We start from the raw sequence: 27,915 nt of genomic DNA, 5'->3' as shown, positions 1-27,915 counted from the left end.
ACCCCGAAGGAGGAGTAGGCAATTTCCGAGTTTATCATTTGTGCCGGCCCCCGCCATACCACGATCAGAATATGAAGTTTCACCATCGCTGCCACGTTTCTCCATGGATCGCGGACAAACCACAATGTCTCCGTTCCGTTCAGTGCGAAGAATGAAAGAACCATTTCAGCTCATGCTACCTAAATCACCGGCATCGGTAACCTCCCCAGTATCAACATCATGCGACGGTGCGCCGCCATTTGCACCCAAGACAGCTCGGCAATCGAAGCCGCCGGCCGGCCATTCATTGCGAACGTGGAGATCTGACCAAAACTTGATATCAACAAGTATGTCTGCTTTTGGACTGCTCCCAAGTCCTCCCATATCGGATTCGAGACCTGCAAGTACGGGACCTGAATCTTACTTCGCCTGCAAGGAAGTTTCGAACGCGGACGGAGAGAATGGCCCCTATGAGTTAGAAGCGCCGACTCCAGAGAAGCCAACTGAAAAGCCAACAGAGAAACCAACGGAAATTTCTCAGGAGGAAATCAAGGAGAAAACTCCAGAAGAGGTTGGAAAACAACTGGAAGACGTTCAGAACCCGCCACATACTGTCTATCGTTCTTGGCAGACAAGTCCGGTCGATCCACGACTGGCAGACGTAACAAGCGTGCAAGAAGCCCATTCGAATTTTATACGGCAGTGCGAGACTGATGAAATGGCGTCACCATCAGATGGACCTAGAGCTCCACCGGTTCCTTTCACATCGCCTGCATCTGACCTCAATGCTGAGTCTGTCTCAGACAGGTCACCGAGACCACAACGCCCGAGAACTGGAACTGTCTCGAGCGAAGCAAGTTGGGTACCCAACAATTTCTCGTATTGCAAGACATGGCTCCAAGGTGTACCTTTGGAATCTCCGAATGGTATTCAAAATGAAAATCCTCGGGTGTCGAACAGGAGAAAATTCCAGATCATTGAGAAGGATCCACCTATGCCCTCATTAGACGCCATTCCCGGGGCTAAAGCTCTTGATGAACCTGTGGTAAGTTTCTGATATTTTCTTTCTCTTTTACATTTCATCTTGCTAATCGAATTCCCAGCGCTTTGCCGTTGCTAGCAAACCCCGATTAGTAGATATTGCGCGACAGTCATCACCATCTGTTGCGCGTTCCCCTCATTGGATCCATCCCCTGTACCACCTCCTGTACCGGCGCACGCAGTCCCAATGACCCCTGATCAGATCCAAGAGGAAGTTTCAGCATTCAGCCCTGATACGCCTCAAGACAATCCCCTCGCTATGTCTGATAGCGGTTATGGCACTCGAGAGTCCGGTTATTCCCTGGACAGTTACCCAGACAGCAAGGATGATGATACGTATACTGATCCTGGATCATTAACATCAGACAGTGTCACATCAACTATTGTTTGTGAACGTCCGGACTCCGCGCAGGGAGAGCGCGAAACATCACCCCAGCCTGAAATACGATCAGGCAGTGTCAGCCCTCAGGCCTCACCACTACCACCTGCTCACCCTTCCCCAGACCGATCTATCAAGTCTGACAAGGAAGACGTGGAGAAACAAGGTTCATGGCGCCATGAGTGGACAATAGACGACCACGAATGGACCCTTGGAGAACTCGAACACTCTGTTAAGGACTTCCCCCGGCACATGCTACGTCTCACATCACCAGTCATAGTATTTCTCCGAAAGAACGACGAAAAGGCCCTTCTGCGGCCATTCCGCACTATTTTCCCAGATGCCACAGAGAATCTATTAGATTGCCTGTGCGCTGCTGTCATTGCTCGCAACTATCTCCTTTCTCTCGCCGCGACTCATCGCCGCAGACCTTCATTATCTGTCCGAAACGACATATATGCCGTGGATGCCATTCCCACAAAAGCATATAGCACTCTGGGCATCCAACTGCCGACTGGTTCTCCCAGTCATCGCAAAGATCGGTTCATTGGCTCCCGCAGCAGTGATCTTCGTCAACAAGTTGAGAAAACGGTTGACAGCCTGCTATTTGCTATCTGTGGACGATCCGATAGCACACTCAAATCTGCAGTCGAAGTCCTGGCGCAGGTCCTCGAAACCAAGGCCACATAATCCCTCCTTTACCTATTTCCTTCCACCGTTTTGACAAACTCCATTCCCTTCCTTGATCTCTTCTCCTTTTTGACTCACTCCTGTCATGGCCATTCGGCCTGCTTCCCTCACTCCTTCAATTTCTAGTAATGATTCCCACTTGGTTGATTTGACATTTTTCATTGACTCATTGTTTGGTGTTTATTTGGTCTGATTAGGTGTTTCTTGAATACCCTGGCATTGCGGCTCACTCTTTTGGGAAAGGTTTTTTTATTCCCTCTTATCTTTTACTTTTTCGTTTGTTCGTTTCATGCAAGGCAACCTGTACAATTAGAATCAGTAGCATACTAGTGCATAATCATAATAGCAACCAGCTATCCACTTTCCAGCATCACTTTTTTTCTCCAAAATTGCCACCACCCTTCTGAAAAAAAAAAACCTGTTTCTATCCTCCCTCCTCGTCTCTTTTTTAAACTATTATTTAAAGTGTAGGGAAACCTTGTCGGATCGCCTCACCGAAAACCGCGGAACCAAAGTCCCCCGGATCACGCCTGCTGAGTCATCCAGCTTTCCCGCGGGATTCGACCTGGCCTATCCTATCTTTCTCTGCGCATTGCGTGAACCTTCCTCCTCAAGCTCAACAACCCCCCCTCTTCCCCTCACACAATGTCAGCACCAACACGGAGTCTGCGACGGATTGCTGCCGTACGATCGGCCGTCACTCCATCCTACACACTCACCTCATATCGCTCCTATGCCACCACCGATTCCTCCTCCGCCACCAACCTACCAGCGGGAAGCACCCGCCGGCAAGCGACCTCCTTCAAGGACAAGCTGAATGCAGGCCCATCGTTCGCCGATTTCGTCTCAGGTCCCAAGGAAGAACCCCTCGACCCCGCGGAAGCCTATGCCCTCAAGAAAGCCATGGCCGGACCGGCCGGCCGCAAGAAGGAAATCACCCGACTGCCCGAGTGGCTGAAGACCCCGATCCCGGATTCGAAGAACTACCAGCGCTTGAAGAAGGATTTGCGCGGATTGAACCTGCACACCGTCTGTGAGGAGGCCCGGTGTCCCAATATCTCCGACTGCTGGGGTGGCGGTGACAAAGCTGCTGCGACGGCGACTATCATGCTGATGGGCGACACATGTACGCGCGGATGCCGCTTCTGCAGCGTGAAGACGAACCGCGCCCCGGCCCCGCTGGACCCGCACGAGCCGGAGAATACCTCTGAGGCTATCTCGCGCTGGGGCCTGGGGTACGTCGTTCTGACCAGTGTTGACCGGGACGACCTGGCGGACGGCGGTGCCCGCCACTTCGCCGAGACGGTCATCAAGATCAAGCAGAAGGCGCCCAATATCCTGGTCGAGTGTCTGACCGGTGACCACCGCGGAGACGTGGAGATGACCAAGATTATCGCCCGGTCTGGACTGGACGTTTATGCACACAATGTCGAGACTGTCGAGGCTTTGACGCCGTATGTGCGTGATCGTCGCGCGACTTTCCAGCAGTCTCTTCGCGTGCTCAAGGCTGCTAAGGAGGCGCGTCCTGATCTTATCACTAAGACTTCGCTCATGCTGGGTCTTGGCGAGACGGATGAGCAGCTCTGGGATGCTCTTCGTCAACTCCGTTCTGTTGATGTTGATGTCGTTACTTTCGGTCAATACATGCGCCCTACTAAGCGCCACATGGCTGTTGAGGAATACGTTACTCCGGACCGATTCGAGGCTTGGCGCCAGCGGGCCCTTGATATGGGTTTCTTGTACTGTGCTTCCGGCCCGCTGGTTCGCAGCAGTTATAAGGCCGGTGAGGCCTTTATTGAGAATGTTCTCAAGAAGCGTCGTGGTGGAGCTACGACTACCGAAGGCACGGTTGACAAGACTGTTGTCGCTGACCAGGCGGCGCAATAAGATTTTCCTTTGTCTGGAATAAAGAAAATATAATACGCATGGGAAATAAACCACAAATGTCTTGGTCTACTTGTTACTTTTTCTGTCTGCCTTCTTTCTCGTGGTTTATTCGGTTTGGCGCCGATTGCATTCTAGGTTTGGGCTGGGTTGGTGTTATCTTTCTTGTTCATCTTTTTTTTTTCTGTTCAATCTTTCAACACGACAGTGTATGTACCATCAACGGTTTCTGCTGTATATTCGAGGAATTCTACTTCCTTGTTACTTCCAAAAAAAGAATACAAGTTCTTCAATATAGCAGTAGCAGTTCTTCCAAGGTGACCCTAGGGTATCATCGTATAAGCTGTAACCATGTGGTTGTCTAGGTTGCTTGCGTCTTGATCTGCGAGTAGGTATCTGAACATTCTCACATTGGGTAAAATCCACCAATCACATTGTCTACGTTCCAGCTATGGGCTCTATGCAAAATGCATGATACAACTTCCTCACCTACGCCCCATCCCCACCTCACCCCACCCCCGTACCCCAAAAGCAGACTGCCATCCACTGCGAAAGCAAAAATTGAAAAACAGATGCTAGATTGGACTATGTAATGCATCCACTGCCAACTCCTGCTCCTGCTCCTGCTCCTGCTCTACCGTTGGTGTCTCGTGCCGATGAAATCACAAATAACTCCAGAGAAAAAAAAGAAATGCATGTCGACATGCCCTCGCCAGGTGTTGTCATGTCGGCTTAGAGGTATCGATCAAATGGATATTGTGGCCCGGTGACGGGCCTAATGGGTTAATGTTGTGCGTGCATGCGCACTATCGTGTTGGATCGCAACAAGATAATTGGAAATGTGAGGGTCTCCGTGCTGTTGGGCAGTTACTGCAGCTTGGAAAGCTCGTTGACGTCTTCGCTGTCCAGGCCGAGCAGGTAGAGGATATCAACGAGGCTCTCGCCGTTGGCGCGGGTTGGTGCTTCGAGCTGGACCTTGGGCTTGGCGCGCCAGGCAACACCAAGGCCAGCGGCATGAAGCATGAGCAGATCGTTTGCGCCGTCGCCGACAGTAATTGTCTGGGCGATGGGGATGTTGTTCTCCGCCGCGATCGACATGAGGAGAGTGCGCTTCTGGGCGGCGTCGATGATGGGCTTGGATTCGACCAATTTTCCGGTCAGGGTTTGGGTGGCCGGGTCGATCTCAAGCTGTATGGGTTTAGCAGGCGCGGGTGGGATAAGTGAGAAATTAGAACTGGGGACTTACGTGGTTAGCAACTGCGTAGTCAAGTCCAAGTTCCCCCGCAAGCCACTCGGCAAGAGGTTGGAACCCTCCGCTGAGAACAGCCATCTTGTACCCGAGGGCCTTGAGGGCACGGCAGAGCTCACGGGCGCCCTTTGAAATCGTTATGACGGACTTGAGCTTCTCGAAAACATCGGCCGGGACACCCTTGAGAAGGCCGACGCGCTCTTTCAAGGAGGCGGAGAAATCCAGTTCGCCGTTCATTGCGCGTTCGGTAATTTCCTACAAGAAGCTGATGAGTATTTTTTTTGGTTATTGCGCAAGTTTCAGATACCGAGGAAACCTACCGAAACCTCCTTCTCTACCCCGATGAACTTGGCAATCTCGTCGATCACCTCGTTCTCGATCAGGGTGCTGTCCATGTCGAAGACCGCAAGGCGCTTATGCCGGCGGAAGACGCTCTCTTCTTGAAGAACAACCTCGACATTCCACTCGCGCTCAAAGCGCCAGATACTCTCATGCTTGCGCAAGTCCTCGAAGGAGAGATACGCTGGGTCAGGCGGGGGAGAGAATGTGACTTCCACCACGCGCGGGTGCTGTTCCCGATCTAAGCACCGGTGCGATGTATTTGTGCGCTGGTACGGAGTCGGGAGAGTATCCAAGATCTGCAGGAAATTGGTCAAACACAGCTGCGAGACATAAGGACCATACAGGTGATCGAGAGGCTCGGGTTCAGGTGCGAATGGCTCTCGGGGAATCTTCTCCAGATCGTCTGTTGGGGCCGAACCTTCCGGGACGCGCGGGGAAGGCAGCTTGTCGCCGGCGACAAGGTGAGGGGAGACATCGGGGTGAATGTGAGGGTGGACGGGATTGGCGGATTTATAGAAGATGGTTGCGACGATGCGCGGGGTTCCGTGGGGAAGTTGGGTCTGTTGGTGATTGAAGATACTGTGGATGACACCGCTGTCATGAACACGCTCGGGATCAGGCTTGATGGGATTTGTGAGAGTGGACAGGCTTTCATCAAGCTGAGCGCCGAGGACCTCACCAATGTTGGCGCTGACCGGGACGGGCGGCTTATATTGTTGGTGGTCCTGGAGGAACGAGCTGCTGCGCATTTGGCCCAGCGAGGGCCGCTGGGGGGTCTGGTTAGAGTCGGCCATGGAGGGGTAACTTAAAAAAAAAAGTACAACGGAGACAGCTGAAGAGGAAGAATAGACGGTTCCTGATCAATCACAAACAAAGCAAATTAAGCAAAGCAAATGCAAATGCCCCTCCAAGAAAAAAAATGACGATCAGCACGTGGCCCCGCCAATCATAAATCCACAGAGTTTAAGAGTTTGGGGGTTATGATCCAGAAATCACCTACATATGACATCAAACCAGCCCGGATGGTCTAGTGGGTAAGCGCAGTTCCCATCCCAAGTCATGTGAATGATCACTAACAAACTATTCAGTATGATTCGCCCTTCGGGATTCACATTCAGGTTTCTGAAATGTCCCTTCCATGCAAAACATGGTATCTCCTCAATGGGCGAGGTCCCGCGTTCGACTCGCGGTTCGGGCCTTGACAATCTGGGTAAAACCAGCATACAAGACATCTTTTTTTTTCTTGCTTAAACCTCCAAATTATTCGAGTGATTGGTGGGATTCAACATAGTGGGGACTAAAAGTGGGGTGACGGAGCCTCTAATATCCCATACAAAGGTAGAAGCGAAGCGGGTCCGGTGGCTCTGGATAGTTGTTTTATCCGGGTCATGTTTGTGTGAAAGTTGATTTTTGGACAGAAGATTGACAGCCACCTTGTGCTTTGATATGTGGACTTGATCGGACATCTTTTTGAGGTTCACCAAAGGGGCGAGCTGATCCAAGGTAGTAGTGTTGTTACTGTTGTGGTCAAATCCACCGGAGCTTTGAGCTTCCGCGAGTTGGAGGGAAATTACTTAAACTCCAAGTTGGCGATCAACTTGGAAGATTCATAAAACTGTAAGCCCTGGAGAGAGCCGAGCTCCTTCCCCCACTAGTTATAAGTTGGTTGGAACTTGAACTTCAAGTTGAAGTTGTAGAGCCATGGTCACGGTGCCAGTGGTTACCTATATATATATATCTAGTTACTACTCTAGGTAGGTATTAGTAGTCCGATTCGGATTCGTATGCTCGATATTCCGAATCTCGAGCAGAAAATACCTAGGTATGATCTACGTATGAGGATATTAAAGTCTTTCAAGCCTATATCATTTCCTCCCTTTAAACAACTACAATAGAAAGAAGGGAAAGGTACATAAAATCGGTTGTTAATTAGTTACTACTTGCTTGAACTAAGTTGTGCCAAGGACGAATATTCTGCTAGGCGGTGAAAGTGATCACATCAACGACGAGCCTGGCAGATCTCTCCGCTTGCCACTCCACCATGACATACTTCATGAATCACACAATGCTATCCATAGGGAAGCTTCCTTGATCGGGTAACTTTCAAGTTGGAATCTTCTGGATATTACCCCACTAACATCATGGATTAGGAACTTTAGACCATGAAATTCCCAAGATTTCCCCAGATGCATTGGTCAGCAGCGGGGTTTGAAATATGGAGACCGGGATGTTGAGACAAATCCACCCGGAGGCATTTGAATTTGACCGAAGCCGAGGAATTTATCAGCCCTAGACCTTGAGCAGGTTAGCTTCAACTCGACCCTGGATGGTGCCTTGGGGGAGGGAGACCCTTTAGCAGGCCAGCAGGGGCCAGCAAATTGCGAAATTCGGTGGTAGGGGGACCCACGGGGACCAACAATGCAGGAATTGCGTGATCCCCCAGAGGATGACAAACCCCGAATTTTTCAGCAACCCCCCCCGATTCAGCAGGCGGTATTTTGCAATGTCGTGATTGCCATTGCGGCAGAATGAACAGTAATGGCGGGTTCGGATGGGATGCCAGGCACGAACATCCGAAATGATGTCGTGATTGCTCCTGTCTGCCCTTATATTCCTATCCCTTGTCTTCTCTGTCTTCTCATACTCTTTCTGGCCACCATCAGTGTACAGCCTGATCCTCCATTACCTCATACTACTTAACTTTCCATACTTGCTTTTGCACACACCTTCTCTCTCTACTCTCTCCCTCTCTATCTCTCGCCATTTAGTACATACTTCCCGCCACAATGCCGGCCAAGATGCCCCTCGGTTACCCCTCTGACCTCGAGGGTATTGACTCAAGAGACAACTGTACCGAGTCTGGATATGTTAGCGGTGGCTCATCTGAAGAATATATCCCCGAGATTGTCTTCACGAAGCCCCATCTTCAATTTCTTAATCGCCAGCTCCAGTTCCTCGAGCCTCAAGGTATATATCCTTACCTCTCCCAACCCCTCCTTTATACATCAATCTGACTCATTTCATCAAGATATCTTGAGATGGTGCATCACATCACTCCCTCACCTCTTCCAGACCACTGCCTTCGGTCTGACAGGTCTGGTCACCCTTGATATGCTGTCCAAGTTGGAGGTACCCCGCCCCCAGATGGTCGACCTCATCTTTCTCGACACTTTGTACCACTTCAAGGAGACCCATGACCTCGTGGACCGTATCCGCAAGCGTTATCCCAACAACAACGTTCATGTCTACAAGCCTGCCGGAGCCGAGACTACTTCCGAATTCGAGACCAAGTATGGTTCTCGTCTTTGGGAAACTGACGACCAGCTCTATGACTGGGTTGCCAAGGTCGAGCCCGCTCAACGTGCCTACCGTGAGATGAATGTCCACGCTGTCCTGACTGGCCGCCGTCGCAGCCAAGGTGGCAAGCGTGGTGACCTTGATGTCATCGAAGTTGACGAGGCCGGCCTTATCAAGATCAACCCCATGGCCAACTGGTCCTTCGACCAAGTCAAGCAGTACGTGAAGGAGAACGATGTTCCCTACAATGCCTTGCTTGACCGTGGCTACAAGAGCATTGGAGATTGGCACTCCACCCAGCCCGTTGCCGACAATGAGGACGAGCGCTCCGGTCGCTGGAAGGGCCAGCAGAAGACTGAGTGCGGTATCCACAACCCCCGCTCCAAGTACGCCCAGTATCTGATGGAGATGGAAATGAAGCGTCAAGAGGAAGCTCTCACTCAGGCTCTGCAGAATCAGCTTACTGCTACCCAGTGATTTCTTCAATCTTGTCTTTCCAGTCTCATTGCATACACCCGGCGTTTAATTTGTGGATGATACCTCTTTGTTCTTTCAGCGGCCCAGCCTTATATGATGATTTCCTTTATGTCCCTGGGATTTTACTCCCACTCCAAAAGTACAGTGAAATTACACTGTCTATTCGCATGCCAACTCCTGATTCCTTTTGGGTTCTCCTTTTGGAGTTGAGCTCCGTTCTCGGGCACCCTAGTGGGGCCCAACTATAATGACCCTTGCATGATACATAGAATCAAATAGCATAACAAGATGCCTTTATTAAACCAGTCCTTCCATTTGAAACATGTAAATCATTAAATCATCAATTGTAGCGCTCAATTTTGTTTAACCATTGGATTTTTGATCTCAGTCAGTGGTTACTACAACTGCAGCGGGTTGCTCAGGTGCGTCAGCCGTGCTCCGATCCAGGAGCCGATCACGTGTGGTATCAACCCTAAAGGAAGAGCGTTTCAATCCGATTGAAACATTTGAAAGTCATCAGTACAGCCTTTCCAAACGAGTTCGACATCAATTACATTAAAAATTGCAGAGAAAACATATTTTACCAAAGTGAAATTCCCTACCCAAATTTACTATCTAGCGACAACTATTTCCTTGCCTAATCAAGTCGCCTGACGTGATCCGTCGATCCGCGATCATCCGAGTCTGCCTCGTTCAATTTTCAAAACTTTGAGCACGCCCCGTATGCTGGTCGGAGTAATCCCGGAATAATAATATTGGCTTATGTAGCTGTGAAATCAAGGCTGTGAGGATCTGATGGAGATTCTGATGACGTGCTAGTGGGAAATGTTTTCTTTCAGCGATCTCACAACGAATATTATTTTTTCAATTCGACAGGGTGCCTGATTACCGTAACTACTACTCATTTAAGTATTGTAGGCGTTAAGTCAGTTTCTCATTCAAAATATCAGTTCCGCATTTCTAGTTATTGAATTCGTAGAGCAACGATCTACCTCTCCACTCGAAGAAACTATTTTGAAGCCAATTTATCATGTTTCTTTTTAGCCTAATATACCTTGTCATTGTTGGGCTTGCTCCAGTATCTTTCGCCAAACTATGGCCTTACCAAGCCTTCGTTACCGAGCGAACATTTCACCCACCCGTCCTAGAGGTCATCAAGACAGGGACGAGCTTGGCAAAGGACTAATTGTCTTCACCCCTTTCTATCGAAAATTCAACCGATATTAATGCCAAAGAACTAGCTGGGGCCATGATAATGACAGACGAGGGTGAACTAGTGTGGTACGTGGAGACTGCCGCACCGCAAACAAACCTCTTTGCCCAGCAGCTCGACGGAAAACCAGTTCTTACTCGGTGGCACGGCAAAGGAAGCAAGAACGGACATGGATATGGCTCCGTCATCATTCTTGACGACAAATATACACCAATCAATGAGATATGTCCCAAGCCTAACTTTGTCACCAGTGATGACGAGGAACCCGAATGCTACGCCGATCTCCACGAGTCATTTATTACGGACCTTGGGACAATTCTTGTAACGGCTGTCAACACGACACAGGCTGATCTTACATCCGTGGGTGGACTGGTCGATGGCTGGATCTTGGATAATTGGATTTTCGAGATCGATATTAAGACCAATGAAATTGTCTTCAGCTGGAGTGCTCTCGAAGCCGGAATTCCTTTGAATCTATCAAAAGTATCGATCGCATCTAACGTTATGGGAAACGGAACTGCAAGGTCTTCTGCTGGGATTGGTTTCACATGAATTCTATACAGCGAATCGGCGATAAATACCTTCTCAATAGCCGGCACTGCTGGTCCACTTTTCTCATTGACAGTGATGGTAATATCGAGTGGTATTTGGACGGAAGCGATGGTGACAATTTTACTCTCCCCTCCCCAGATATCTTTGTAAGACCAAGCGCGGTGACTTGGAGAAAATACTGTGAACTAACTCTTGCCCCCAAACAGAATGGCAGCACCATGCACGCATTCAGAATATCACTGAATCATCCATTCAGCTTCATTATTTTGACAACAATAACGCCAAATGGAAAATGGAAAGACAGAATCTTCTGGCCTTCAGTTGAAGTTAGATATCCGGAACAAGAGCGTGCAAATTCTTCATCGTCTGCATGATCCAGAAGATGAGATATGCACCAAGTCTCAAGGCTCTTTTTGGTGAGCAGAGAATGTAAATTATCTTGTCGGCTATGGTAGTATCGTAAAAATTAAAGAGTACGGCGAGGACAATCTTGTTCAATCCTACCGATCCTACCGCCAGAATTGGCATGCAACTCCTGTTTAAAAACTCAAGACCGCGGAATATTCGACGAACTCAAGGGAGACCTCTTGGTTTGGCCCTGGAGATTGCCGCGAAGCTGGGCTGCATTCAGCTCGAATCCAAGTTCTATGAGTCAAGCCCAAAGCTCCGAATGAGCCTCGCTGTTCCACATGATGTGACCGCAAGGAGGGAGGGCTGGAAAGGCGAAGCATCGGCCCAACTTCGACGCGCCTTTCCCGGGGTAGAGCTATCAAAAGCAAGTCCCATAGGATTCGTGGTGTTCCAAAGAGAGAAAAAGAGGTGATCAACGAGATTATCGACTTCATGAATAATTTTAAAGTAGGCAAAGTCTGCGTGGATGGCCCATTGATGCCAAGAATGTCAAATGGTCTAATGGATATTGAGACTACTAATGAGGTCCAGGTATTGTTAAGAACTCTCCCTCCATGGTTCGTATGAGCTTGATTGATTGACTTTGAGTAGCAACTTCGCCGTCTGCAAACGATCGAGTCCTTCTGGGCCGCGGTTCAAAAGATAATGGGGGTGCCCGTATCGCCGGAGATGTCAAAATTTTCGTACAGAGAGAGAATTGAAGCTTGTCTTTTAATAATGGAAGATATGGAGGATGTTGATAACTGGGAAGATCTGCCCGGGCAAATTACAGCACTGATTCGCGATCAGCCAGGCCTTAGATTTGACGGAGAGCCCATAAGATCTCGCGAGGATCTGGAGCTGGCGTACCGACTCCCCCGCAACTTTGTTCAAGAATCGACTGACAATCCAGAAATGCTGGAGCTTAGCAAGCTCGCTATTTTGGTGCTTCTAGCATATAGAAAAATGATATGTCGGGATCGCAGGGAACAGGTAATTGATGTGATTATTCTTCGCGCCATTCCTTACGATGTTCTTTCACGGAAATGTGGGTCGTGTGATCAAATTTTCCTAGATCATCCGTTTCCATACTGGTCCAAGAACAGTCCTAATTTTTACGTATCATGGCAAGTCCACGGTGGCTGTGGGCACGTTGATTGTGAAGGTAGCTACCCGAGATTGAAACCACTCCGGAGGGGGATCAAATGGTCAGAAGCCGTTGTGAAACGACTCAAAAGAATAGCTAACGATCACCAAAAGCCTCCTAAACAGATTGATTGGCTGCTTCGTCATGACCAAGAGCGAGGTGATCTCCCACAGGAAGTCAAATTCAAATGCCACCATTGCCCTCAAACGAAAATCGTTCTAGCAAAATTGACCATCCACCCCTGGCAAGGCTCGTGGTCCCGGAAATCCAATGTTGGGGGCCTAAAGATCGCACTGGGCAGGGATGCGGGAAGAAAGGTCCTTGGGACCCTGTGGAAAAATTTCAAAAGACCAAAACTATCCGTCAGGCTAACCTTAGCCGGACATTCATTGAGTTTCGGCAAAGAGGCTGTGATCTAAGACACTACCCTCGGGAAGGCAGTGTCGTTTTCTCAGAGAAAGACAATGATTTTCGAATTGCTGAGCTTAAAGAGCTCAAGACTGCGTGATGGGAGAAAAGAGAGTACGAAGCATAATGAGCCTACCTCATGATCCAGACTGATATCTGAGATATCTGCGATAGTAGAAGATCCGCCCCGAGCCATCACTGTCTGCCAGCCAGATTGAGATGTGATAGAATAATAAATGGGCCCCAACATATTAAACCGAGAGGCTTCTTAGCAGTTCATTGTAGCTTTTCAACTTCGGCACTAGCGTTCGGGCGAAGAAAGCCGACATGTAGTATCCAAATTTTATAGTTGTTCTATCCCAAGTCGCTCTGATAGTTTATAAAGAAGTACTAGTATTCGAGAAAATGAGATACTGGTAGTAACCAACTTGAAAGAAGTGTCACCTGGGCCAGGTGTTAGGCTTAATTCCCACCACTGGCACTAGTACTCTAGGCCCACTTGAAGACAAGCGCCTAGGTGGCTCACAGCCTTGAAACTAAATTGAAGAAAAACCCTCAGAACATGAGGCCTGTGCCTCGTATGTTATCTCACAGATATAAACAACAAAGGGTGGGACTGACCCCGGGCCTCGAGTTCTTGGGTCACCTACTAGGTACTACTACCTAGGTGATATTGGAACTCTCTAGTGGTGAGGATACCAGATCATTCCATTCAATCTGAAAACTCCGAACCCGCTATGTGCAGAAGCGTACTTTGCGAGATCAATATCCGCATGTGTAGTCTCCTTAAATCCTAACTTCACATAAAACCCATGGGATGGTGCCTCCGCGCCGAGAGCGAAAGGGATATTTTCCGCCTTTGCGCGATCAAAGCCAAGCTGAACTAACTTCGCTCCAACTCCGTGTCTCTGAACCCGCGGCTCCACACAGATATAAATCAAGTCTATCTTAAGTATTAGAATGTTGCAACCTCTCATGAGCTTGTTGAATTCCCAAGACCTACGAAAAAAGTCCATGTTTTCGGTCGCCTTCGCAATTTCCGCCGATGCAATCATAACCTCAACAAACAAGGAAGGATTCATTCCCTCTGGAGTCTCTTGGTCGGGATTTGCACCGAGTTCATATTCTGGTAACTTCTGTGCCGGTCGCTTGCGAGCTAGGACAAAGTAACCGATAATTTCGTTCGAGTCGGTGTCGACCGCCTTGAAACACTCTGTGTTAGGGTCTTTGAATACGGAAGTTACAGCATCAGTGTACATTTTCATTTGAATAGTTTCATTCGGCCAATCTTCGAATAAAAGCCGGTTGATGCTGAGACGGAGCTTCGAGGCGTGGACGAATTTGGCGAGGAAGGGGAGATCGGCCTCCTCAACTGGCAGAATGGAGTAGTTTGGCGCAGCCATGATTGATGTTGAAATTAATTGAAGCTCTTAGATCCCTCAGATACTTTTTTTTTCAAATAGGGAATCCATACAGAACATAAGAAGCTTAAATAGTGATGAGGCATTCCTCAAAATATTGCAGGCTGAAATACCAGGCAGCCGATTTTTGGCCGATTCTAACGGTAATAGGCCCTCATCACTTTAGCTGCTTTCTATAGATGATGAGAAATTTAGGCCTGTAACAGGCTGCAGCTTGAATAATCAATCTCGCGAAAACAGATGCTCAACTAGTGTTGATCAACACCACAATCAACATGAAGCAGAATAAGTATAGAAAATCCGGGGAAGCTTAGTCACAGTGTAATGTGGGAAACCACGTGACTGCAAACAAATATAGAAGGCACGACCACTACAAAAGTATAACAACAAACAAAAAAGGGAAGAAGGGAAAAAGAAAATACAGATCAAGCGCCGTGTGCTGGAATCGACCTTTTGACCTGGACAAAAAACAAAAACGGCAAAAAGGTGGTTCAAGGCAGCTACCAGCGTTTTATCAATCAACCTAACCACTCTTCCCCCCCAACGGGTAGGGCCAAGAACCCTAGACCATTCGGAGCTACGATGCCAGGATGGACTCTTTCCCCAATTGTAGCCGATGTATTGCCCAGTATTGGTTGACCAGAGCTTTCTCATTCTCTCTTCTCTACAGCATCAATGGCGCCGACTTGAAGCTACCAAGCAGGAACTTGAACACCGGGTCGATTGCAGCCATGGAGCGCCGTAGAAAGTACAGTGGCACCATCTAGCGCCAGCATGCTAGTAATTTATCATCGTGATTATTTCCATTGATGCGCTCCTCTCAATTTCTTCACTACAGAGCATAAATAAACTCAGGATTCTCCTTGTCTGTAAAATCGCGCCAACTTGAAATATTTTGTAAGTAAATGAATGAGACGTATTTGGAGGACTAGGAAAACTCACCCTTGGTTTTGTAACCTAATATATCCAGCACTCGCTCTAATTCCTGCCTTTCGACGATTTTCTCGACGACACCACCAGTTGATGAAGAGTAGATCGCAGATACACAGAATAAAGCAGGCCATAATGGTTATCTCGGCCGGGACATATCGCGGTGCATCCTTGGGACTGAACGTTTGCGGCCCAATGATATTTCCTGCGCAATATCCAATGAGATACAGTGCGGCGACTGTTGTTTTCTTGGTGTAGCCTGCAATGTTGCTAGAGATGAGGGACAGTACTGTAGCGCCGGTAGCAGGAATCGCTTGTGTCAAATAGTAACCAATCAATCGTCCGATGTTGTAACCGTCACCCGAGGTAGGCAAAGCAATAATCAAGATAATGCCTATCAATGCTACTGCCATCGGTATACATGCCACGAGTGTCCGATTATGGTAGCGATCGCCTGCCCAGCCATTTGACAAACAGGCTATTATCACAACAGCACCTCCGGGTATACCGTAGAGGAGACTTTGCTGCGAAGTATACCCGAAACTCACGATGAGTTGGCTGAAAAAGTTCGTAAGACCGCCATTGGGAATATCCGATAAAACACCGTACACAAACAAGGCCCAATTTAGTGGATCTAGCAATGCTTCGCGGAATTGGTACCACTTGAAGTGTCGGTTGCCAATACCTTGCTCGTTATCACGGACGCGCTGGATCGCAAGTAGGCGGTCCCTCTCGTTCAGCCAACGGCAATTGAGTTGGGAGTCAGGAATAACCACGAAAAATAAAATGCCTATACAAACCTTCAAAGCCATAGAGAATCTCAGCATTTTGAACTAAAATTTTTCATTTGTTGGCTTACCGTGAAACAGCCCGTGGCAATGAAAATGACTTTCCAACCAGCAATGGCAGCGTCGATTTCTGAGAGACGTCGAGAGATTCCGTATGCTACCAGGCCGCCAATTATCTGACCACATCCGTTTGCACTTATCCAGATTCCTGCCCTCAAATTGTGTTCGTGAACAGTATACCACTGTGAAGAGAGCAAAGCAAAGGCTGGCATACTAGCCGCTTCAAAAACACCAAGAAGAAATCTGATCGCCACAGCGCCTTGGAAGTTGGACACGGTCGCAAACAGAGTCAATATTATCCCCCAGGTCGTAACACAGAAGGCTGAATATTTGGCTAGCGGTAGAAGCTGTAGGAGCCGGCTCGTCGGGTACTATAATAAATGTGGCCCGGGGTTAGAGAAATTCGAAATGACCACCCCAGGTGCTAAGAACTGTGCCGAACTTACCTCCCAGGCTAGCCAGCCAATATAGAAAATTGATCCCAGCCATTGGTATTCGTCTCCCTTTAAATTTATATCTTCTTTGAGTCCCATGATGCTTGCATAGGAAAGAGTCGTTTTGTCCAAGTAGTTGAGACCGAACACGCAGAACCTAGAGGGATTGATTTAGCAATTAAAATGCAGTAGAAGCCGCTATGAAAACTCACAGTACGGGCATAAGATGCCAGTCTATCGTGCGAAGCAATCTTCGATTTGTAGCATCGTCCAAGACCAACGGTGGGCCATCGTAGCTTGCCAGCGCCTTCATTGCTTCGTCGTCGTCTTGGGTGTATTTCATCACATCATCGCTGGCAATCATTGTTCCGGCTTCAAGTTCTACCGCAGCTATACCTTCATCTATAGGTGAATTTATCTTGCTTGCTTGGAGCTCAATATGGTTGTAACCAGGAGCTTCCGTTTGCTTCCCTTCTCCATCCATTCTTGGGCTCATGTCGACGGCGTTGGCTATGACCAAATCACGCCTCGATAGTGGTCGATCTGCTGACAATTATACCGACGTTAATGCATGGATCATTACCCCACGGGGTATCCATGCAGGGAGCCCCGCCGGGGTGGTCGAGACTTGCTTTTCGGGACCGGCGATAACCCGACGGTCTTATGGCCGAGCATGTCCGATCGCTCATCAACTGCGAAATACCATAATGGATGAGCTCTTACCCGAACCTTCCCCGCACGACCATTGTTAAATTTAAACTCGCCCGTATATTCCTGAGCCTTTCTCGTGCCATCTCCTGGTCACTGAAACTGAAGGTATACCATGGGTACGGCAATCGGATTAGGTGGGCTCAACCCACCCCCTCCATCAGACAGCACTGTGCGGGTCCGTATGATAGACACGAAATCTTTCATGTCATTGCATGCTTTTTCCTTTGTCAAGCCGGTAATGCCTGGACACGAGCGAATGAGCGTAACAACGGTGGCCTTTTTGATCGAGAATGAACGACTGGGAAAGAAAGCGATGTTTGATCTCGGAACACGAAAAGACTACTGGAACTCCCCGCCATTCACGCTCACGAGAATCGAGGCCGCAATTCCAGGTGTGAAGATTGAGAAGGACGTGACCGAGATTTTGCAGGAACAAGGCATGAAGCTGAGCGAGATCGGTATGAAACTTAATCTGGATTCCATCGCAATCAGGATCTAACTTTCACAGATGATATTATCTGGTCTCACAGTCACTGGGACCATATGGGCAGCCCACATTTATTTCCTTCATCGACGAACTTGTCCTATGGCAAAGGAACCGGACCATTCCCTACATACCCCGAGAACCCAAACTCAAATCTCAATGCCGATGATTTCAAGGGCAGAAAATGTGTTGAGATTGACTGCACAGACTTACACATCGGACCATTCCCAGCCACCGATTTCTATGGAGATGGATCCCTATATCTGCTAGACACCCCCGGCCACTGGCCAGGGCATATATGTGCTTTGGCTCGCACTACACCAGACACTTTTGTCTTCCTTGGTGGAGACATTTGCCATTTTGCAGGCGATTTTAGGCCTAGCGAGGAAATCCCGCTACCGGTCTCTATTCCCGCAGATGCTCTTCTCAACAGTCAAAAATACCCGATGCCATGTCCTTGCGAGTTCTTCTCAGCTCATCATCCTCAGCTTCGGGAAATTGGGCCATCAGTTGATACAAAATCCACGCCATTTTACCAACTCTCGACACACGCGCATTCAACATACAAAGACCCAGCCACTGCTGCGATTACGACCTACGGAATGCAAAAATATTTCGACGCTGATCCCAATGTCATGGTCTTTCTAGCTCATGACACATCTTTACTGGATCATTTACCCACTTTCAATGAAAGTCCCGACGAAGATCTCAATGATTGGAAGGAGTCGGGATTTAAACAGAAGTGTCACTGGGGGTGGATGGGTGAGCTCCCGCGATATGATAAAGATGGAAATGTGATTGGGCCAGGGAATCGGGAAAAGCCGATTGTTGATGGCCTTTGGGTGGATGGTGCTCTGGTAGAAGGCTTCATGAAATAGATGATAGATCAAATATAATAGAGCCCATAAAGAGGTTCCTATGTTAGCTACTATTTTGCTGCATCTCCTCGTACAAGAAAAATGGGAAGTCGGCATTTGCAAGTCCTTCACCCCCCAGGGGCAAGAAGATCGTACCCCATGCCAAAACTCCATAGTTCTTCGTCTTGAAAGCCCCAGTTGTTGTAAGGAGAAACGTCTGGCGTTAGTTGAATATTATATTCAGGGCTTCTATTAAATTGAATGCCGGTCTCAACTGGATGATTCCCAAGAGCGTAAGCTGGTATTTCAGGAAAGTCCCTTTGCTCATCACTCGGTCTATCTGACCATGAATTAACCGGGTATTTTGCTCGTGGGGTCTGATCCGTCATTCCTTTTCTGGATTTTGGGTTTGTCTGTTTAAGCATTCGCTCGAATCCATTTGCCATGCTGAAAACCATATGGCCGGCGCCAGCCTTGCAGTCTCGCAGTAACTTGATTATGCCTTCGATCAAAGGTCTTGTTCGCCGAACCGGGTCTATTGTTATGCCGATTATCTGCCAGCGACGTGACATTTTCATCAGGAAGACGACGGCAAAGGCGATCATGGAATGCATATAGAGTGGCATTCCTACAATTCCCTCGCGATACCCTGGCTCCTCGATAAAATGCTCGAGAAGCAGATGAGCCGCCTCAATTGCCCGAAGCGTTAGGGGCCGAAGGCTTGTAGGGAGATCATGAAGGGTCTCCAGTGGACGTCCTCTTAGAACCAATGAGTGCAATACCAGCTCGCTGAAATAGTAGTGCAGGTCAATGCCGCCTCCTAGCGAATTGATCATCCTCAAATGACCCCAGCGGTCTTTCCACACGCGTGAATCTTCAGTGAACCTAAAATGGTTCAACACAGATGCATCGTCACTACCCATTGTTCTTTTAGGCTCAAGACCAAAATTCTGGAAAGCTTTACTCATGATCACTAGTCCAGTAACCTGAGCGATGAGTGCCTGATCTGATGGCGTGCACCATGGCGAGTTAAGAAGGACTTCGAAGTCTTTGATCGGCCTTAGCTCAGCCATCACCGGTGGTCGACCATAGGCAATGCTTGATTGGTGATCCAGAACAAAGAGGAGGTACCACAATCTAGCTTTCTCGAGATTTTCCTTGCAAGTATCTTCAGTGGCATTGGGGTTATAAAAGGCTTCGTAAAACGCGTGGTGAAGATTCAACTCGGTCGCCATGCGAATACATAAGCCACTCAATTTCCAGCTTAAATCAGGTTGCCAAAGAGCTGCAATGCATAGCCCACGAATGTCATCAAGGGTATGAAAACGATCGAATATTGCAGAGGTGACAAGTCCAAGGAATCGACTGTGGCATCTTTCATGTAAATATTCGTGCCCGGAGATGTGAAGAGCGCTGACCAGCATGATGGCAGTGAACAATATGGTGGATGACGTTCGAATCGTTTCAAGTGTTGCATCTTGGGGGGATCGTAGCCGAGAAAAGGTGTGGTGACAATAGTGTCTTGAAACTGTATTCGCAAGTGCATTAGAATTTGGATGATGGAAAATCTCAACGGAGTGTGACCAACAGTTCCAGCATTTCGTCCGCCTCTTCATATGTCAAGATCATTTCTGAGATCAAATCTGAGTCCATTCTTCTCATTCCACCTTTGCGCCTTTGTTTCGAGCTTCTCAGCTGGCTGGAAAGACCATCAAGCCTTGTTGCTTCGATCAGACTTCCTATCCCGATGGTCGGTCCGGGTGAGATATCTCTCTCCTGCGGATCTCCATTGCTGAGCCCTGGCTCCGGTGAATTCTGCCTTGTCGGTCGTGACGATTGCGATGGCTCCACGATATCCGGTGGCGCATACAGGTCGAGCGCGGGCAAATTCAATTTTTCTAGCACATCTTCGAGTGCTCTTTCAAGCTTGATCAAATTGACATTGTATGGCTGTGGTCGCGTCTCGATATTTTCGGCACTCATCCATACTTTCTTCTCGCTGACGCACTTGAGTCGAAGACGAAGGCAGCGTGAACAGCTGCCCATACCTCTATCTGCAGAATCACATTTTACCTTGAGCTTGCGGCAGGTAGAACAGGCTGTTCCTTTCTTAGACTGTTGTATTTCTGCTCCATCTTCCGCTCCTCTTTTCTGTCTTTTCTTTGCAGGAGATGACTCCTCGGCCACATGAGCGGAGTCGGTCAAGTCGCGATTCATGCCGTAAACGAGTTTCAGTCGGTTAGAGTGGGGAGCGGAGAGGACAGAAAACTAAAAATGACATGAGGAGAAGGCTCCCCCGGATAGAATAAAGTTGAATGACGCTCTAGGGCCCACTAGCTCCTCCTTTCGAGGATAGTTGTGGTACATCCATTCCGAGTCCATCTAGTTAGTCCATCGTGGTCAGAAAACTCCCTTTTCCCACCAAAACAGAGAAAAAGGAGAAACCGGTCAAGCTGCATATCAACAAACCATTTGAGAAAAATCCAATCAATTTCCCTCTGCGACCTTTCTCGACAATTCGTCTCCATCTCGCACCCAGTTCATTTCATAGGGGCTGCCCCGCTTCCCCGCTCCATTGCCGACGGGGATGATCGGGGTTATGCCGACGGGGATGTGTACATGCTGTATCACCTAGGAAGTTTTCGAGTTGATCAAATCGATTAAATTAGTATTTGAAATGTAGCTATCGGGGTAAAAATCCTCATTACAGCCCTACACTGGTCACTCCCTTAGTGATAACACGTTCACGATGACAACATTTCGACCTCGCATCGCTATCACTCTCGGCGACCCAGCCGGTGTCGGACCCGAATTGGCAGCGAAGCTTCTCGCAGACCCTCAAAATAGCGCGAGGGCCGACCTCCTTGTTCTTGCAGATATATCCGAAGTTGAAGCCGCGGCCTCTGTCGCAAACGTTACAATCCCAGGAAGTATACAGATTCTGCATGATGGAACAGCCCCGACCACGCCGATCGAACGAGGGAAGATATCAAAGGCGGCAGGTGAGCGCACCTTGCACCAGCTCAAGCGAGCGACAGCTCTTGTGAACGAGGGCGAAGCAGATGCTATTGTATTCACGCCGTTGAACAAGACATCACTTCATATGGCCGGGATGCACGAGGAAGATGAACTGCGGTGGTTTGCCATGCTATTGAACCACAAAGGAACTACCAGCGAAGTCAATATTATCCCTGGCCTGTGGACTGCGCGGGTAACAAGCCATGTCGCGATGAAAGATGTATCTGCGAGGATCTCGAAAACGTCAGTCTGTGACTCGATCGAGCTTTTGCATAATTTGCTGTACGTACTCACACTCAGAACTGCTGTTCACAAACTAAACTTTAGTACATAGCTCCGACTCTGGTATCACAAGTCCTCGCCTGGGAGTATGCGCGTTGAATCCGCATAATGGCGAGAATGGGCTATTTGGTCGTGAAGAGATTGATGCCATTCGGCCGGGTGTAGAGCTCGCTTTATCGAAGGGGATAGACGTCAAGGGACCGTTTCCTAGCGATACCATCTTTGTCGCCCGAGCAAACTATGACGGTATTGTGACAATGTATCATGATCAAGGCCAGATAGCTCTCAAAGTCATTGGGTTTGATGGTGGTGTGACTGTTCAAGGGGGGCTACCGGTGGTGATAGCCACCCCAGCACATGGCACGGCGTTTGATATTGCGGGAAAAAATGTTGCCAGCGTGAGGAGTAGCCAGAACGCCTTAGACATTGCGATTGCAGTTGCTGGCAAAAAGGCTGCTCTGCGAGCTACTCAATAGAATTTGCTAGAAAGTATTTGATTAAGAAGCTTATTAATACCGTTAAAGCTGTATATCCCTGCTATTTCATCACAACAGATCCTTGACCGATACTTTCTAGCCTTGAGCTATGTATAGCTCCCCGAGCTTGAGAACCTTGGAAGGCTTAGTTAGTGTGACCAAAATTATATAATTTACTCGTCCCTAATTCAGATCTGAAGGGAGGTGTTTCATGCTCGTTTAAAATGAAAATTGGGCATAGTTGCGGTTCAAACAGATTAGAGATATCTATACTGCTTACTGCACAATGTAGTATGTAAGTGGAAGTTTCCTCGAGGGATCTGTAATAAGGCGGGAATCTCCGTTTGAGGCCTATAAGTAAAATTAGTCTCGGCCACCTGAATTCCTTCTCTCTCATCACAACTTGAACCTTTTGATATTTCTTTTTCTTTTTACCTTTTCATTTGACGTCCAACTAAAATCATCAATCAGAACGTGAAGGGATGTGTTTCTCCTCGAGCTCGTCTATCATCCATCACTCCTCTATGGACAGGCCTGCTCTGCCTCAACACCAGGTACGCGATTTTGATGAATAAGATAACACGCACTATCATTCTTCTTGGGCTAACACTGGCTATTCACAGGGACCTGGAGGACTTCTTCCACCGTACCCTCTCCGAAGTTATTATTTTGGAACGACTCCCCTCGGGTCTGAGGAAAATCCTCCCACTCCTGTTCTAAACCTACCAAGCCCCTCTCTTCACACTGGGGTCAATCAACAGCCAAGTAACGTCTCATCGGATAACCCCCCTGAGCTCTTTGACAACCAGCTCGGACGAGTTATCCTCGCACCAAACCGACGAATTCTCTCTCTCTGACAACGAAGACGAAGACGAAAGCGAAAGCGAAGAGAAAACTCCAGATATCTCCCCCGAAAGAGAAACAGCCCAAAGTAAGACCTCTTGCGAGTTTGCCGGGACCTGCCAGATGGGTAAAGAGCCCCATACCCATTACAGAAAAATCATCTCGCATTTCTTCGGCAGAAATAAGTCTGCCACCAAGGTCTTTCCCGACTATGTCTGGGTCCACTACTGCCGCAAACACTACCAGCGAGCAAGATACCGCGCAGGCCAGTGGCCTTTCACTCAGTGTGACCTTCTGATCGAGTCCCTTTCTCGGATGGAGGACTGGGGCGGTGTTCAAAGCTTCGAGGTCATTCTTCGTCGACGAGAGCAAGAGCGTCGGTCCAACGCTAATACCGATGGAGACGCCTCTGTATCAGCAGATAGCTCGCCTTCTTTGTCTGGCTCTGGCTCGGCTGCGAAATTACCGCCGATTGGGCGTAAGAATCCGAGAGCTGTGACTGCCCCCGTTCCTGACTGGCTTCTTGAGCGTATCGGATCTGGCCTGACCTTTGGTGATATTCGAGAGATCATTCGCCAAATTCGTCGACATATGGAAGATCTTCAGCGGGATAACGAAGGAGGGGGAGAAGGGTCCACTGGAGACACTCAATCCGATAAAGCTTCGAAGTCAAAGAAAGGCAAAGCTCGACGTGGAACTTCCAACTCGGGTTCCAAGCGCGCGCCTAGCCCGATCCGATTTCCGGATATTGAGATCCTTCCGAAATTCAAGTCGTGGGCTCTTGAAAAACATAATGTCTCGCGTGCGAAGATGAAGAACGACAAAGAGAAGAATGATCCTTCGACCTCGGGTGAGAAGTGTTCGGATCGGACTTCTGCCGCTGGTAGTAGCCCCCCGCCTCAAGGAAAGCGAGGCACAGCCAAGACTACTCCCACTGCTCGTCAGCCCGTGGATCGTGTCAATGAGCGTGGTGGAGTAAGGAAGCCCCGGTCTAAGGCCAAGGGCTATATTGTAGGTACCCCCGATACTTACCAATCGCCACTGAATGGTAAAGGCAAAGGCAAAGGGCCATAGCGCAAAGGATGATCCAGAAGTGCTGTTCAATTACCTTGTCTATTTGTGGAGTACAAGGTAGAGCGTTGTGGAGTACAGGAGCTCCGGAAGGCGTGAAGAGTAAAGAATACCGTTAGCGTGGTATTTTGGGGAAGAGATGAGAGAAAGAGCGATCAAAAAAGAAAACCCTAAAGAAAAAAAAAACAAAAAACATGAGAATCGTTTGAAATTTGCTAGATTGTGAAAATATCAGTTAAATGTACTGTTCAAATTATCAACATAGTTAAAGCAGAACTTGGAATCTAAGCTGCTCAACAGTACCCATAGTGTCTGACTTGAAACCTTCCAAGAAGTACCTAAGTAGATCCCTCTGATCTTAATCATGCATGCTTCGCAGGACTAACAGTAATAATAATAATTGAATACAAGTAGATTCAAGCTGAAAATATTTTCCGATATCAAAGACAAGAACTCCACTATGTGCAAAAGCAGCAGAAACAACCCACACGCTCGCTAGAGAAAGAAAGATACCAAATGCAATGGGATCCAACGTACAAAACACGCCACCTCGTATCATATCGCCGGATTTAACAAAAAAGGAAAGGCATTGACAGAAATTAAGAGGTGATTATGGTGGGATTTGTTCGTGATCGTCAAGAGAGACAGAAATATAAATGACTACTAGCTAGCCACTGCAAGCTGAGCCACCAGGTCCGAGGCCACATCAAGGAACGGGTATGGACTGGTCACCTCTTTCTCCTTGTTCATGTAGCGCTTGCTGATGGGGTGCCAGTCGGTTTCACCATGGGGGCGGATAACGTTTTGATAGCCGTCGCACTTAAAGTCGACCATGTAGTTATTCTCCTCGAGTTGGTACAGTTGGATATCGACGAATACCCAGACACCATGGGAGATACTTGGGAGTCCCTTGCTTTGCGTTGCTGACGAGGGTGCGGAGGGTGCGCTGTTTTCCGGGGTGAGGGATCGGGAATTGTCGTCTGTAGGTGCGGAAATGCCGGAGATATGGAAGCGACGGCGTAGCTCTTCGAGGTCGCTGCGACTATTATAGACACTGGTGGTTGCGCCGGGGGGCCTTGACGCCTTCCTTCAAGAGTCTGGCACGGATGAACCAAGGGTCCTTGGGGATGTAGTAGTCCGAAGGAAGGTCAGGGTATTTGCTTTGCAAGGGTTTGGGCTTGTCGGGAGAGGGTGTTGCGTCAGGTCCAATGTTGGTGCCTATGGAATGTTAGTATGTAAAGACAGATTGCAAGAAGAGGATGGATGGAACTAACCCGATTCAACAGGTTGGATATCCCAGACTCCGCCCTGGGCAGCAATTGCCCGGTACAAATACAACATAGCCTCGTAAGGCTGGTTTCGAGAACGAATGCCGAATTGCCACTTGCGAGATCTTTTCGGTTGCTGTGTGATTGGGTGGCCGATTGGTGGCTCAAGTCGTAGCTTTTCCAAGTCAACGATACTACGTGAGTGGGGCTTCAACGACCGGGCTGTGGCAGCTTGCTCCTCTGCGGAAAACTCTCTTGGCTCACCGCCAGCTTGTTCGTCTTGTCGACGCTCCAGGAGCACTCTGTCCCGTTCTTTTTGTTCTTGATCACGTTGTTCCATGAGTTGGTCGTGGACATAAGGCAAACTGGTGGGCAAAATTCGAACGTGACTGAGACGGGGCTGATCGAAGTCTTCCGCATCGGCTGCTTGCTGGGCTTCTTCGGCAAGAATACGTCGTGCAACACTCGGAGTGCGAGCAACGGCCGGTTGTGTTTGTGATTGAGCTTGTGGTTTGGGGGGAGGAGCGCGGTCTGCCGGTGATGCGGCAGGTGATTTCTGTACAGGCATATTTTGGGCCATCAAATTATCCTCGGTCGGAGAATTAGTCTGCATCATCTCGTTCTCAACGACAATTGAGAAGGCATCTTTGATAGCGCTGGGTTCTGGGTGCCGCAATGCCTCTTCGATATCTTCCTTGCCATATCCCATGCTTCTCTCGAGCTTTGTCACAGCGATCCGGTGAATCTTATGTTGAACTGGAAGCGGCTTGCCTGGGGCTAGCTTGCGAGAATCAATTGCCTTATTGGGGTCCACGCCAGTCGCGATGAATTCTTCAGGAGGTGGTTCCAGATATTTCGGGATACCCTTGGTGAACCAAGGGTCTCGTCGAATCTCTTCGATTGTGATTCGATGCACTGGGTGAACTTGGAGCATTGATCGGATGAGGCGAGCTGCTCCGGGAGAGACGTAGCTGGGCACGTGGAAATTGCCGGCCGCGATCTTCTTGAAGAGAGCAGGGATATAGTCGTCGTCAAAGGGCAATCGGCCCACCAGTAGGACGTAGAGAATAACACCACAACTCCAAACGTCCACCTCAGGACCTGCGTAAAGCTTGCCGGAAATAACTTCCGGGGCGGCATAGTTGGGGCTACCACAGCTGGTCTTCAAGAAGTTGCCATCCGTCATAATATTACTCAATCCGAAATCGGCGATCTTAACGTTCTTCTGGCTGTCGATCAGCAGGTTTTCGGGCTTCAGGTCACGATGAACGATTTTGTGTCGGTGGCAGTATTCGACGGCGCAGATGATTTGCTGGAAGAATTTCCGGGCCTCGTCGTCATTACATTTCCCCTTCCTCACAAGGTAGTCGAATAATTCTCGTTCGGCGTATTCCAGTACCATCACAATATCAGTCTTGGTCGCAATCACAGTGTATCTAGAGGCGGGGTGTGGTAGTTAGTCATTTCGGTTCGCACGGAAGGAGGGGCAAAGCTGCAGATCGACGAGATGGGATTGAAATTGGATTTGCATACAGTTTAATGATGTGAGGGTGTCGCAGTAATTGAAGGTATTGGATCTCTCTCTCCACACGCCCGACCATGTCGCGTGAGAGGAGCTTGCGGCGAGAGATAATCTTCAAGGCGACCTGGCGGCCACTCGGTTGGTGAATGGCCAGCTTCACCTTACCGAACGACCCCTCGCCGAGGATCTTCACCGTCTGGTACTGGTCGAGGCGCTGCATGTCCCTTGTAGTAGCGGGGGATTGTGTCGCAGCATTAGCATCGGGCCGGCCGGTGGGCCGTGACGGTGGCATGGCCATGGCGGAGGGGTTTTGGCCAGCGGATTTGGTCGCACGTTGGTCTCGTTCTCGTTCACGTTCACGGGGGCGATCGCGGTCGGTAGGGGGAAGAGGAATCGAAAGATCCTCCAAGTCGAAAGCGGCGGCCATGATGGATGGACAACGTGACGTGATTGATTTTCTGGGTCGTTCCAGCGGTCTGGGCGGCTGATTGTGCCGTGGTTCTCGTTCTATTTTTTTCTGCCCTCAACGCATCGCCAATCAGTCGGTCTCGAACCTCCCCCACAATAGCAAGGTGGAGATAGGAACAGCTGTTGCACAGGTGCCAGGTGTCGAGCGGGGCGTATCGAATTACTATCTTCGAATGGAGGAAATCAGGGGATACCAATGGAGTTGGAAAGATTTGGCAAAAATTCTGGATGGTT

The 27,915-nt window shown here is 48.8% G+C and overlaps 14 protein-coding genes across 14 annotated transcripts; 8 read left to right on the top strand and 6 right to left on the bottom strand.

Annotated features, from left to right (window-relative positions):
- Window positions 1–328: 328 nt before the first annotated feature.
- Window positions 329–2,089, top strand: N7533_000845 (uncharacterized protein; the record flags this gene model as incomplete). The annotated part of the gene is made up of 2 exons (XM_057097495.1): window positions 329–1,024; window positions 1,100–2,089. The coding sequence occupies 2 exons, from the start codon at window positions 329–331 to the stop codon at window positions 2,087–2,089; spliced, it is 1,686 nt and encodes a 561-aa protein (XP_056965988.1).
- A 645-nt stretch (window positions 2,090–2,734) lies between these two features.
- On the top strand, window positions 2,735–3,976 carry N7533_000844 (lipoate synthase; the record flags this gene model as incomplete). The annotated part of the gene is made up of 1 exon (XM_057097494.1): window positions 2,735–3,976. One exon carries the CDS (start codon window positions 2,735–2,737, stop codon window positions 3,974–3,976), a length of 1,242 nt encoding a protein of 413 aa, XP_056965987.1.
- An 864-nt stretch (window positions 3,977–4,840) lies between these two features.
- On the bottom strand, window positions 4,841–6,358 carry N7533_000843 (phosphoserine phosphatase SerB; the record flags this gene model as incomplete). Its single annotated transcript, XM_057097493.1, has 3 exons — window positions 4,841–5,161; window positions 5,220–5,477; window positions 5,543–6,358. 3 exons carry the CDS (start codon window positions 6,356–6,358, stop codon window positions 4,841–4,843), a joined length of 1,395 nt encoding a protein of 464 aa, XP_056965986.1.
- A 1,992-nt stretch (window positions 6,359–8,350) lies between these two features.
- On the top strand, window positions 8,351–9,338 carry met16 (phosphoadenylyl-sulfate reductase (thioredoxin); the record flags this gene model as incomplete). Its single annotated transcript, XM_057097492.1, has 2 exons — window positions 8,351–8,531; window positions 8,593–9,338. 2 exons carry the CDS (start codon window positions 8,351–8,353, stop codon window positions 9,336–9,338), a joined length of 927 nt encoding a protein of 308 aa, XP_056965985.1.
- Window positions 9,339–10,593: 1,255 nt separating this feature from the next.
- Window positions 10,594–11,103, top strand: N7533_000841 (uncharacterized protein; the record flags this gene model as incomplete). Its single annotated transcript, XM_057097491.1, has 1 exon — window positions 10,594–11,103. One exon carries the CDS (start codon window positions 10,594–10,596, stop codon window positions 11,101–11,103), a length of 510 nt encoding a protein of 169 aa, XP_056965984.1.
- A 1,128-nt stretch (window positions 11,104–12,231) lies between these two features.
- Window positions 12,232–13,059, top strand: N7533_000840 (uncharacterized protein; the record flags this gene model as incomplete). The annotated part of the gene is made up of 1 exon (XM_057097490.1): window positions 12,232–13,059. One exon carries the CDS (start codon window positions 12,232–12,234, stop codon window positions 13,057–13,059), a length of 828 nt encoding a protein of 275 aa, XP_056965983.1.
- Window positions 13,060–13,731: 672 nt separating this feature from the next.
- Window positions 13,732–14,451, bottom strand: N7533_000839 (uncharacterized protein; the record flags this gene model as incomplete). The annotated part of the gene is made up of 2 exons (XM_057097489.1): window positions 13,732–13,991; window positions 14,052–14,451. 2 exons carry the CDS (start codon window positions 14,449–14,451, stop codon window positions 13,732–13,734), a joined length of 660 nt encoding a protein of 219 aa, XP_056965982.1.
- Window positions 14,452–15,407: 956 nt separating this feature from the next.
- N7533_000838 (uncharacterized protein) lies at window positions 15,408–17,177 on the bottom strand (the record flags this gene model as incomplete). The annotated part of the gene is made up of 4 exons (XM_057097488.1): window positions 15,408–16,199; window positions 16,259–16,618; window positions 16,694–16,838; window positions 16,894–17,177. The coding sequence occupies 4 exons, from the start codon at window positions 17,175–17,177 to the stop codon at window positions 15,408–15,410; spliced, it is 1,581 nt and encodes a 526-aa protein (XP_056965981.1).
- A 327-nt stretch (window positions 17,178–17,504) lies between these two features.
- N7533_000837 (MBL fold metallo-hydrolase) lies at window positions 17,505–18,754 on the top strand (the record flags this gene model as incomplete). The annotated part of the gene is made up of 2 exons (XM_057097487.1): window positions 17,505–17,850; window positions 17,901–18,754. 2 exons carry the CDS (start codon window positions 17,505–17,507, stop codon window positions 18,752–18,754), a joined length of 1,200 nt encoding a protein of 399 aa, XP_056965980.1.
- A 107-nt stretch (window positions 18,755–18,861) lies between these two features.
- N7533_000836 (fungal specific transcription factor domain-containing protein) lies at window positions 18,862–20,157 on the bottom strand (the record flags this gene model as incomplete). Its single annotated transcript, XM_057097486.1, has 1 exon — window positions 18,862–20,157. One exon carries the CDS (start codon window positions 20,155–20,157, stop codon window positions 18,862–18,864), a length of 1,296 nt encoding a protein of 431 aa, XP_056965979.1.
- Window positions 20,158–20,302: 145 nt separating this feature from the next.
- Window positions 20,303–20,950, bottom strand: N7533_000835 (Zn(II)2Cys6 transcription factor domain-containing protein; the record flags this gene model as incomplete). Its single annotated transcript, XM_057097485.1, has 1 exon — window positions 20,303–20,950. The coding sequence occupies one exon, from the start codon at window positions 20,948–20,950 to the stop codon at window positions 20,303–20,305; it is 648 nt and encodes a 215-aa protein (XP_056965978.1).
- Window positions 20,951–21,482: 532 nt separating this feature from the next.
- N7533_000834 (uncharacterized protein) lies at window positions 21,483–22,509 on the top strand (the record flags this gene model as incomplete). Its single annotated transcript, XM_057097484.1, has 2 exons — window positions 21,483–22,033; window positions 22,086–22,509. 2 exons carry the CDS (start codon window positions 21,483–21,485, stop codon window positions 22,507–22,509), a joined length of 975 nt encoding a protein of 324 aa, XP_056965977.1.
- A 524-nt stretch (window positions 22,510–23,033) lies between these two features.
- N7533_000833 (putative pathogenicity factor) lies at window positions 23,034–24,426 on the top strand (the record flags this gene model as incomplete). The annotated part of the gene is made up of 2 exons (XM_057097483.1): window positions 23,034–23,063; window positions 23,329–24,426. 2 exons carry the CDS (start codon window positions 23,034–23,036, stop codon window positions 24,424–24,426), a joined length of 1,128 nt encoding a protein of 375 aa, XP_056965976.1.
- A 660-nt stretch (window positions 24,427–25,086) lies between these two features.
- On the bottom strand, window positions 25,087–27,640 carry N7533_000832 (SNF1 family serine/threonine-protein kinase; the record flags this gene model as incomplete). Its single annotated transcript, XM_057097482.1, is given in 4 exon segments — window positions 25,087–25,465; window positions 25,479–25,641; window positions 25,698–27,127; window positions 27,225–27,640. The coding sequence occupies 4 exon segments, from the start codon at window positions 27,638–27,640 to the stop codon at window positions 25,087–25,089; spliced, it is 2,388 nt and encodes a 795-aa protein (XP_056965975.1).
- Window positions 27,641–27,915: the final 275 nt, after the last annotated feature.

The sequence above is a fragment of the Penicillium manginii genome (genome assembly GCF_028828005.1).
Source record: "Penicillium manginii strain IBT 31320 chromosome Unknown utg000001l:1.0-3466041.0:1.0-3467806.0, whole genome shotgun sequence".
Taxonomy (NCBI): Eukaryota; Fungi; Ascomycota; class Eurotiomycetes; order Eurotiales; family Aspergillaceae; genus Penicillium; species Penicillium manginii.
The sequence above is the reverse complement of the archived record's forward strand: the minus strand, read 5'-3'. Positions and strand labels throughout refer to the sequence as shown.